This window comes from Uloborus diversus, chromosome 1, assembly GCF_026930045.1.
Source record: "Uloborus diversus isolate 005 chromosome 1, Udiv.v.3.1, whole genome shotgun sequence".
NCBI classification, from domain to species: Eukaryota; Metazoa; Arthropoda; class Arachnida; order Araneae; family Uloboridae; genus Uloborus; species Uloborus diversus.
Window position 1 is genome coordinate 246,561,385 of NC_072731.1, and position 11,298 is coordinate 246,572,682.

The window sequence follows — 11,298 nt, forward strand, 5'->3', positions numbered from 1 at the left end:
TTATTTGCTATTAAATAGAAACTGGCAACAAATAAAAATTTTAAATCATTGCTTTTGATTTCCTTGTCGGCAAACAATGAATTCGTTATCAATCGCGTGAATAAAGGCTTATCCGTTATTGAAATCTGCTTTGAAAAAACGTTATAATTCGAGTTCTATATGACATGAAAGTTTCAAACACATTCTATCAGACGCAGGAAAAAATTCTCTTTATTTTGGTATGAAATTTAAAATATTTTTACTATGTTTTCAGTGCAAAAATCGCGAAAAACGTGTTAGAGGTTTTTAATTAATATCTTCGTTAATTAATGTCATCCAAAGATGCAACCTAGCTAAGAACACTCTCAATCAACTCTCCTTTTGAACAAAAAATTTTTTTTTTTCAAAATCGGTCCATCCGTTTAGGCTCTAGAGTGCCACAGACAGATACGTCAAACTTATATCCCCCTTCCATTGTGTGTCGGGGGTTAAAAACTATAGAAGAGTGAATGCCTGCTAATAAATAATATTTTCATCATATCCTATTGTATAGTGTCTCGCCAATAGTGACCATGTGCGATGCACGAGGCTCTCCGGGTGAATCCAATATTGAATCTATGGTTAAAGACTTGATGACATGTAAAATTAATATTGGATTAGCTAGTGAAGATTTGCACAACAAGATTAAAACTAAAAAGAATTTTCTTTAAAAAGTCCTGCAGTCAATGAAAAGTACATGTCAATAATGTTCAAATATTTATTCCTATCCAAAGTGTAATTCTTACTTAAGTAAGTTATGAATATTAATGTTGGAGAAATAAGTCGAAAAAAGTCATATGCTGGAGTCATTTATTATTACTGCTCCTAGTCTAGGTTCAAGCTGGCTACAACTCTGAAAACCGTCTCTAATATTTGCCTTACAACCGATGAGCATAACTATGATAAACGTTTTTCAAAATTTTTCAAAACTAATTATATAGATTGTTCTAGTTTTCATTTAAATATGGAATTTCTCAGATGAAATTCAAAAGTTATAATTACATTTATTATGACTAAGAAGAAATTTGATCATACTTCCAAAGCACCTTTTATTCTTTGCATAATTACAGCTGAAAATGATGTGTGAAACACTTCTTTAGGCCTTACAAACCTAATGTCATCAGTTGAGCACCTTTATCAGCCACTTTAAATAAATATTCCTTATGACTGGATGTGCCACTCGCTTTATCCTCCTCTTCCAAGGTAATCTGAAAAATGAAAAACAGCAATCTGAAGAGGTAGTTTGACATAAACTTAAAAATTTAATCATCTATGAAGTACATTTCAAGCAAATCCAATATTTTCTTGACTACTTTGTGAGTTAAGAGTGCATATAATTTTAGTAGTACTGTATTAAAATAAGTAACATTTTGAGAGCAAAAAAAAAAAAAAAAGAATAAATCCTTTATTTTAAACAAACAAATGTAAAACTTGTCTAAATATCATCTAGCCAGAGAAAATGATGAACAAAAAGTGTGCGGGGAGGAGGGGGCAAGCAAGGTAGAGAAAATGTCCTCCGCCCCAAATAAAAATATAATTTGATAAAACTAAGGTTGTTTAATATTTTTTTTTTTCAATTTTAAATTTACCAATAACATTGTCTGGTTTTTAAAGGAACAATTTACATTTTCAAATGCAAATAACTGACAATTGTCTAACATTTGTTAAAATTATGTCAGAAAAATCTGCTGCTTAAATTTTAACCTTGGGTAATATGGACGCATAAGCGTACGCTGTGCGCAGATACATATTTGCTGTAGGGCCATCTTGAGACACTTTTTAGATAATGAATTTTAAAAATTTAATTTTCAAAAAAATTAGCTAAACATATAATTTAGAAATTTTGGCTTCAATTAAATTTTATTTTGCTACATTACTTCATCAAATTTTATTAACAAAATAAAAAGTCATTACAACGTCCCAACCTGCCCCACTAGGTGGGGTGTCTTGGGACACTGGCAAAACTTAAATGAATAAAAAATACTTATCCTAATTGATTAAAAAATCTTTATTTAAAAACTTACAGCCTAACAAATTTTATAAGGTTCCATATTCATTTTAAATTTATTTATATACAGTCTTAAGAGTACTTTTACTCAACTCCACATGTTTTAGCAGCCTCTCTAATAGAAATCTTATTACTAACAACATTTTCTGCAGCTGTTTCAAGAGCAGAAGCCTTTTTTTTTTTTTTCAATTTTAGTTCATTTAAATCCTCATCAAATTTATTAGGTACAATGAAATAGGCCTTTTCTGTATTGTACACTGATGGGACAGTGTCCCAACCTGCCCACCACTGTATATACCAACATGTCCCACCTAGGTCGATAATTATACATCAACTTTTTAAAAGTTAGGTTTAACAGTACAATAAATATTTTAACTTAAAAATTATTATGAAGGGACCTCTTTTAATACCCACCTGCTCTGATTTAAATTACGTATTTCATTTCCCACTTGAAAATGTTACTAATGATGAAACCACCCAATAATGTAACTCTGAACCTTTGAAAACAGAGGAAATTAGATTAGTGCTTATCTGTTAATGTGAGAAATTCTAAAGTCCACTGAATAGTAGATCTTGCTGTCAGCTGTGATGCTTTAAAAGAACTAAATTCTCGAAGTTTACAAAAGTAAAGCTGAAATTTATGGCATCTCGAGGTGTCCCACCCTCCCCTACTTTTTCACTCCCGGGTCTCCGTACCTACCACTATTTGTAATTTAACCAGTTGGATGGAACCTTGAAGACAGCTCTGATTTTTTGATCCAGACCAGAAACCAAGCAATCCCTGGTCCAGAATACCCAGAGGTATTGTTTCACTTGGAGGACTTTGTGACCACGAGCATATTTAACGTCCCTCAGTCACCATTAATGAAGACGGTAGATCTTCGATCCGGCAGAGATTGAACCCGGGACCATTCGGTCCCGAGTCCGATGCTTTACCAATCAGGCCACCACAGTCCTACCCCCCTTTCCCTACTACCTGCTTACGGTTACTATGGAATTGGCAAACGTCCAGTTATGATGAGTCTATCTGAATGGGGGGGGGAGTAGGGATGTAAAATACCCGGGTATTTATTTTTAGGGGTAAATACAAAGGGTATATACCCGGGTAAATACCCAAAATGGGTATTTATTTTAAAAATTTATATTCAACTAAAATACTTTTCAGTATGCATTCCACTATGTATAACCAACCATATACAAAACAATACATTTTTGCCCAAAACCTGTATTTTGATCACATATTTAAAGAATTATTGTGTGAAACAACTTAGCAATCTAATATGATATTCACATTAAATGTGTTGGATATGCTTATTCAATGTTGATAGCCAAATTTCAGATATAAAAAGCCATTCTACAAAAAGGAAATAGCTTAACTGATTACAAAAAAAAAGCAAATATCAATTTTTTAAGGTCCTAGTCTTTTATGACCTAGTAATATGTCCTTGCATGACATCAAAATATAACGAAATGTCAATAAAAATAGTTTGAATAAATTTTCATCATGAAGTACCGGGGAGCAAATGAGCAAGGCAACAGAAAACAATATTTTTATTTATTTATTATAATTATTATTTTTACTTATTAATGTGAAAACTGTTTCTATATTTGTCACGTCATCACTTAAACAGCAATAAAATAAATAAATAACATCATAGTCTTAATAACTTTTCAGTTTATTCTTCCAAACATCCCTCATGCTTCCTTTTTTTCATTTTGGATATGACTAACCTAGATTGTGATTTTGAAATCCTGAAGAAGTTCATCATTGAATTGCTTATACTTCTCCAATTATGACATTAAAAAGAAAGAGTCTTTGGTTCACGATATGTTTCTTTTATAATTTTATCAAGTCCTTCAATAAAAAATATTATGAACTGTGTAATACATATGTATGTATCAGTTTTACCAATTATTTCATATTAAGATTTAAAAAAAAAATCCCATTCACTTTTTGCATTTTTTTGAAAAATACCCAGTTTTTGGGTATTTACCCAGGCCTTGGGTAAATACCCAGGTAAATACCCAAAAAATATTTACCTACCCGCTGGGTATTTACCCGATCCACATCACTAGGGGGGAGTAAAAAAAATGTGCGAGTTTCGCTGTGCCTCTGCTTAATTTTGAGGCTACCCCACTGGCATCCTTGAAAACTAATAAGATGCGTACATTTTCACATTCAAACTGGATATCAGCCTTTCCTTCTCATAGGTGGTCAAACCGTAGATATGTGCATTGCCTGATATTTACCAAGGGCGCCCATATAGGGGGCAAGGGGGCGGCTCAAGCTCCCCCCCCCCCCCTTTAGAAATTAGAACTTCCTTGCTTTTAGTACTTTTTTCTTTGCAAAAATGTAAAAACATTTCTTCTCCAGCCATTGATGAATAATTTATCAAAAATGTCAAACTTAAATAACTCTAATCTGCAATTAAATTAGTGTCTATGGGGAAAATATCCTGCTAAACTATGGGGGAAATATCTGAGCCCCCCCTTAAAATTTTGCATATGGGAGCCCATGATATTTATGCCTTAATATCAACATGAAGGCATTGATCAGGGGCATAGCTAAGGGAGACAATCTCCCCTGAAACGTTTGATGGAAAAAAAAACCATTCCCTTGGGGGAAAAAAAGAGAAGAAAAAGAAAAAATCAAAACAACTTTTTCTGAGTAACAATGGTGAGAAATTCACTTTGCCCGCCCCCCCCCCCCAGTTCTATTGAAAATCAGCTCCATGAGTGACCTTCAAGTATAAAGACGCAAACCTTGTGAGAGGCAGGAGGGGAGGGGGGAGGACATTGACACATTGCAGCCCTATTTCTCTGCGGCGACTTTTGATAATTGAGTGAAATTTGACACTTTGCTTTAGCTATGAGATTGATTTGTTAAATCAACGTATATGTCGCCTTTTATCGTCATAGATTTTGCAAATTGTTAAATATGTTTAATTTTATGAGTGGCAAAGTGGGAATATTACATATAGTCGAATCTGCATATTTCGACTTTCACAGGAAGGAAAAAAAACTAGATAGAGAGGTTTTAAGGTACCGGGGGCTTTAAGAAATTGTATAGAAATATGATGATGAAAATTTGAAATTGATACTAAAGACAATATGGGCTCTTGATTAAAATTCCTCTGTATTAGCTTTGTTAGGTATTTATCCTATTATTACATTATTAAGTGCTTTATTGTGAGTTTAAGGAATCATTTGGACAGTAAAAGAAACTATATATAAAGAGCATATATTTTTCAAGAAAAAGTCTTTTATTGCTTTTTGGTGCCTGATTTTTTTTTTTTTTGGATTCATTTATCCTTTTGAGGTTAGCAATTGCTGCAAATCTAACATGGATAATATTCTAGGATTTTCCTTTTTTCATCACTTGAAAAAATCTTATACTTTTTTTTCACTTCTATCATCTCGATTTTCTAAGGAATCACAATTTTAAGAAAAAGAGCAACCAAAGAACAGTACTAAACCAGATAAGAGCAAAATGGCTTTTAGCTTGAATGAGCTTTAACCATGAACTTGAAAGACTCATCCTACATGTCAAACCTGTGAATTTCACTCCTTTACTCTCCTTCCAAGAAAGCGCAAACGACTGTCCTTTTGTTAATCTTCCTAGAAAATCTATTTGTGGAACACATTTTTCCCTTTTTTCTACTGCCCCCCCCCCCCAGCCCTTGAGGACAACTCCTCGGTTTCTGAGTTGAAGGAAATGTTTTGTTTGCTGCTTTAAAGATCATTGGGCTTTGAATCTGAAAATGATAGCATAGCAAGAATTCGAGATATAGAGGTTTTTGTTGGTGTCGTGCTGTCATAGTTAAAACGACCTTTGATGGCCAGAGTATCCACCACAATCACATCGATTTGTCAACCAGTTATTTACTGCGTATTGTTTTGGAAACGTGTAGTCTGAAATATTCAGAATAGCACATTCTAAGTGAAAGTTGTTGTATAATGAAGCGAGCAAAACCGATAACAAACTTTTTTAAATGCAAAGAAAAAAATTAAAATGACGAAAAGGATTGCTCTAAAAAAAGAAAGTTAATGTCGTCTGAATGATTGATATTTTATTTTTCTCAAAATAAAATTTAAATAGTAGTTTCATATTTGCATACTTTCATATTTAAATTAAAATAATGCTAAAATAGTTTTGGAAAAGAAAACAGATACATCACCCGGCATTTCTTGTATGCAGTCTGCATTAGTAACATATTTTCAACAAAAAAAAAAGGCTTATTTTGATACTCTTGAGGAATCCCTGCCAGTAAAGCTAAAGAAAATTATATCATTTTCTTTAATATAGTGTAGACAGTTGGAAGCACTTTTCATCAAAAAAATAAAACACAAATTTTGCAAAAAGTGTTTTTGAGTAGTAACTCAAATGTTACCACTTTTTTCCTTATTCTAACTATTATTTTTAGAATATATATAGTCATCAATAAGGGGGGGGGGAGGAGTTTTCTTTTAAAAAACAGAGAGGAAAAGGATAAAACTGATCTTTTAAAACCATTTCTAAAGGTAAGAAGAATACTCACTTTGCCATCGACTTGTTGGCTGTACCCAGTCTTCAAACCCTCAACTTGAATTCGGACATCAGCTAGGTGGTGTAAATAACTAACCAAGAGTGAATTTTCTTCGTCAAAAACATCACATATAGAGCCGATTAAAAACGTACACTTTGGAGTCACATTTTTAACACACAAGGAATAGCAACATTGAATAAAAGGTTGAAGAGATCTCATATTCAATCCAACATTCATCAACATGCTGATTTCATCGATGACTACAATGCAATTTGATTCTTCTTTGTGGCATAGCTCTTCAAATGCTTCCTTAATAGAAATATATAAACATTTCAAAGAATTTGTATCACCATTCCCGTGATTGAAATTTTGGAAGAAACTACATTTCTCATTTTCAGAATCACACAATATTTTTTCAGCTTCTGAAAAAACATCAATAACTTTAATTTTACCTTTATCACGCAAGGAACGCATATTCATACCAGATTTTAGAAGTAAATGATTGTAATGACTGTTTGATTGCGCGACGTTCACTAGAATTATAGAAAAGTTCTTTTTCGAGTAAAATGATATAACATCACTGAGAACAAAGTTCAGATCACTTAAAGTGTCTTTAGTAACAAACAAAAAGTTCTTTTTTAAGAATGACTCTTGCAATCTTAGTGTAGTTATCACGTCACATTGCATGTTAAATTACCTCTGTTTCAAATTCAATTTACACGGAAACGAGTGGCGAAATATACTTTGAACGGGATTATTTTTTGATGTTAAACTAAAAAAAAAACACAACCTTTTTAAATCTGATTTTCTTGTAACATCCCTAGTTTATAACCATTGAATTTTACACTGCGAATAAAAGATTGAGATTACTCATCGCTATCCTCCTCGGACAAAGGTGTAATGTTTACGTTTGAAACCATAGAAACATGTGGAAGAGGAACCTGTTGCCAAGTCTTTTGATAAAAAGGTGAGAATAAAATTAAAAAATAGTAAGGTATTGTTGCAGGACCTTGTATTTTTGAAGTATGCATACATATAGCATACTTAAAAAACAAAAACTAATTTAATTCATAGTTATACTTATAATTAAATGAGGATGCGTAAATATCAGCGTTTTGGCTCCAAGTTCATTATGCTTCAGATTCCAATGTGCAACAGTCAATAAAAAACAATAACGGTAACCATGCGATAGGGGAAAAAAATGTAATCAAAGTGGGTTATTCATCATGTTATGACTTAATTAAAGTTCCTATTTATGATACTGTCAAACTGACTTCTTTTTCGGTATCTGTTTGTCAATGGTTTTTCATTAACTTTATTATAACTTGCGTAAAAAAATGTATTAAATGATTAGATATGGCTGAAGCTGTCAATAAGAATGTAAACCGAGACCTGCATATTGTAGTGAATAAGTATAAATCACAAGAAATTACTTCATCAAAGCTGAACTATGGTGATTCCTATCATCCAAGTTATTTGGATCATCAATATGCTCATTCAGGCCAGGGAATCTATCGACGAAAAATACCAAATCAGAATATCGTTGCTAGACTGATAAAAAGAGAAACATGTTTCGTGAAACCGTCAGTTTCACCTTATTACGCTGTCCGTTATTTTCATCAGAATGTCGTACCTAATTACACCATTGTAAACATTGAAAAGCCACCCTGTTTTCTGAGGAAATTTTCCCCTGACGGCAAATATTTTATTGCGTTTTCATCCGATCAAACATCGATTGAAATTTACGAATATAAAGGACCGTCATCTGCGGAATCCTTATTAAATCGTGTCAAAGGAGAACAAACTACTATCAGTGACAGTGATTACTTACTTGTTCGTACGAAAATTTTTGAGCATTTTTTCCACCTAAAACATACTGTTAATGTAGCTATAAATGACGAACAACTGAATAGAGAATGCAGTTTATTTACAGATGATGGTAATTATATAATTGTTGGTTCAGCTGTCTATATTAGTGATGAAGTTTCACCTCCATTTTTTGAAATATATAGGAATAATGAATCGGTTTCACCTACTGCCAGGTCGTTTCTTGAAAATTATACCCTGCATTTGATCGATATGAAGAAGGGCAAATTATGTGATAAACGTACTTTCAAAACGGACAAAATATTTCTATCGCATAACCAGGGGTTGTATCTTTATCATGATTTTCTTTGCGTGCTGTCGGTTCAGCATCAGACGATTCACGTGTATCAGGTTACGGAAGATGGATTCTTCGTTAACGTTCGGACGATCGGAAGGTTTTGTCACGATGACGACGAGTTGTACTTATCCAATGTCAAATACCCAGAATGGGCTCCATGGAAAGCCACCTTTCATCCATACCGTGAAGCAACGTTCAATGCACTCAAACATAGAATACTTGCCTTTTTGTTCAGGAGAGCGCAGCGATACTGTCGTAAAAAGAGAACGCCGCAGCCATTGTGTGAGTTTTATCAGAACTTTGAACATTTTGCACAGTTAAAAATGTGGAAAATACAACTGTTAGACAAAAATCACCTTCTCATAAAATATGCTAGTGAAGATGTCATCACCCTTCGTTTAAATGACCCTAACAGCCAACCTTCCTTTTTTGTAGTTTACAACATGGTTACCACAAAAGTACTTGCAATATATGAGAATACATCTGAAAAGCTATTATCGATCTTTGAACATTTTTGCGACCTCTTTCGTAATGCTGCTCTACAAGCTCCTGGTCGATTATCGTGCTCGCCTTCAAATAATACGTATTCTAGAATGCTTCAGCACAGATTCATACAGACTATCATAAATGCAAAATTCGGTGGACAAACCGAAGCAGTCAAGCGCTTGCTGGCTCAACTACCTATAAGCTCCCAATCTTATAGTATCAGTCCTTATTTGGATTTGTCGCTTTTCAGTTATGATGATAAGTGGGTTTCTGTTATGGAAAGACCAAAAGCGTGTGGTGATCAGCCAATCAGGTTTTATGCCAGAGATTCTGGTTTGTTGCGATTTAAAATTTACGCTGGTATTCATGGGAAGAGCCCGCCGGTTGCAGCTCGAAGACTTGTGGCTTTTACTTTCCACCCTCACGATCCCTTTGCTATTAGTGTTCAAAGAACAAATTCAGAATATGTTGTTAATTTTCATGTAAGGCATTTTCTAGATTCACACTAAATATGTAATTGGACCACATGTGCCTTTATTATAAACGCATAGATAAATATATTTTTTTTAATACATGAAATATAGCTATTACAAATTATTGTTGTTCTTTTTGTTCACAAAAGTTTTTTTTGTTGTGATCAAGCATGAGTTACAACACTAAAGTGTTTTAGGATACTTGTAGAGTATGTTTTAAAAATTAAATTTTCTCTTTTAATTTGTATTCAACAGGTGGCCCAAAGTCAAATTTCTGTGAAATGTAGGCTTCAGGTGTACAAATACAAATACAAAAGTGACGACCAGCAACAGGCTCTGGGCCCAGCTAGACTGGTCCTAGTCAATTTACAATCCCCAGTGAAGATCAATGGCCCTCTTAAAACTATCTACTCCCTTGCTCATTACCACCTCTTCCGGTAAACTGTTCCAAGGTTCCACTACCCTGCTAAAATAATAATTTTTCCTAATATCCATGTTAGCCTGAGATTTAAATAGCTTAAAACAATGACCCCTTGTCCTGTTTTCAGTGCTAAACTTCAGCCCCGTAACATCTTTCATTCTAATAAATTTAAACAACTGAATCATGTCCCCTCGGTCTCTTCTTTGCTCAAGATTGTACATTTTGAGCCTTCTAAGCCTGGAATCATAGTCTAAGTGAGAAAGTCCATTTATTAGCCTTGTAGCTCGCCTTTGAACCCTTTCCAATACATTAATGTCTTTCAAACATTTCCTAAAAAAAATTTTGAGCTGTCCATAAATGATGTCACTTTTTTTTCCTTCAAAATTCTTGACCTCCTTCTCCCTTCGTCACTAAGAGTCACACTTCATCTTTATCATATTTCTTGCTATTTTTCATTTATAAAAAAAAAAAAGTTGCTTTTTTTTCCGAACGGTTATTTCTTTCTTGACTTCATTTGCGGATGAAGATTTCAAAAATATTTAAATGTAGTGTTTTAAAAACTTATATCAGCTGGGACATATGTACAGTCTTTAAGTACTTTTTTAAGGCTTTCCTATACAGGGTGTTGAAAACTTGAAGAATACACCACTCAGTTTTTTTTTTATCGATCTTCCTTTGTTTATTTTTACCTTTTTGTCTTGATTGACACCCCCCCCCCATTTTCTTCTATTTATCTTTATTTTTCCTTTTTTTGAATATTTTTTGTTTCTGTTTATTTTATTTCTTGGTTTTCCATTCTGCTTTTCCTTTCTTGCGGTTCACGGTTACTGACAATTTCTTTTCTTTTTGTTTAAGCTTCGGCTTAATCCTTGTCCAATTGAATTCTTTCTTTCTGGGTTCGTACCTAAGAGAAAGCTCTTGGCCTTTGCTTGCATTCCTATTGGTTCCTGATCGGTTTATAACTTTGTCATTGGTGTTTGGCTAATCCGCTGTTTTTATCTTTTAAGCTGCATGCTAATCTGCTCTTGGCTTTTGTCGGATGTCTTTTCATCCATAAGCTCATTATTTTTGGCATTGAAAAAGGCGTTCCCTGTAACGCCGAAACACGTGTCTGCTGTAATTTACAAATTTGTGCTTCTTCTGACGTTGTTTTGTCTTACTTTACCACTCAGTGTGTCTGTGATGTCTATCATTTTAGACTC

At 33.6% G+C, this 11,298-nt stretch overlaps 2 protein-coding genes across 2 annotated transcripts; one reads left to right on the plus strand and one right to left on the minus strand.

Moving 5' to 3' along the window:
- Nucleotides 1-1,058: 1,058 nt before the first annotated feature.
- LOC129226528 (elongator complex protein 6-like) lies at nucleotides 1,059-7,467 on the minus strand. Its single transcript, XM_054861140.1, has 2 exons — nucleotides 6,565-7,467; nucleotides 1,059-1,226 (listed from the first exon to the last, which is right to left on the minus strand). Exons 1-2 carry the CDS (start codon nucleotides 7,237-7,239, stop codon nucleotides 1,122-1,124), a joined length of 780 nt encoding a protein of 259 aa, XP_054717115.1. The 5' UTR covers nucleotides 7,240-7,467; the 3' UTR covers nucleotides 1,059-1,121.
- A 305-nt stretch (nucleotides 7,468-7,772) lies between these two features.
- On the plus strand, nucleotides 7,773-9,772 carry LOC129226538 (DET1 homolog). Its single transcript, XM_054861151.1, has one exon. The coding sequence runs from the start codon at nucleotides 7,909-7,911 to the stop codon at nucleotides 9,709-9,711; it is 1,803 nt and encodes a 600-aa protein (XP_054717126.1). The 5' UTR covers nucleotides 7,773-7,908; the 3' UTR covers nucleotides 9,712-9,772.
- Nucleotides 9,773-11,298: the final 1,526 nt, after the last annotated feature.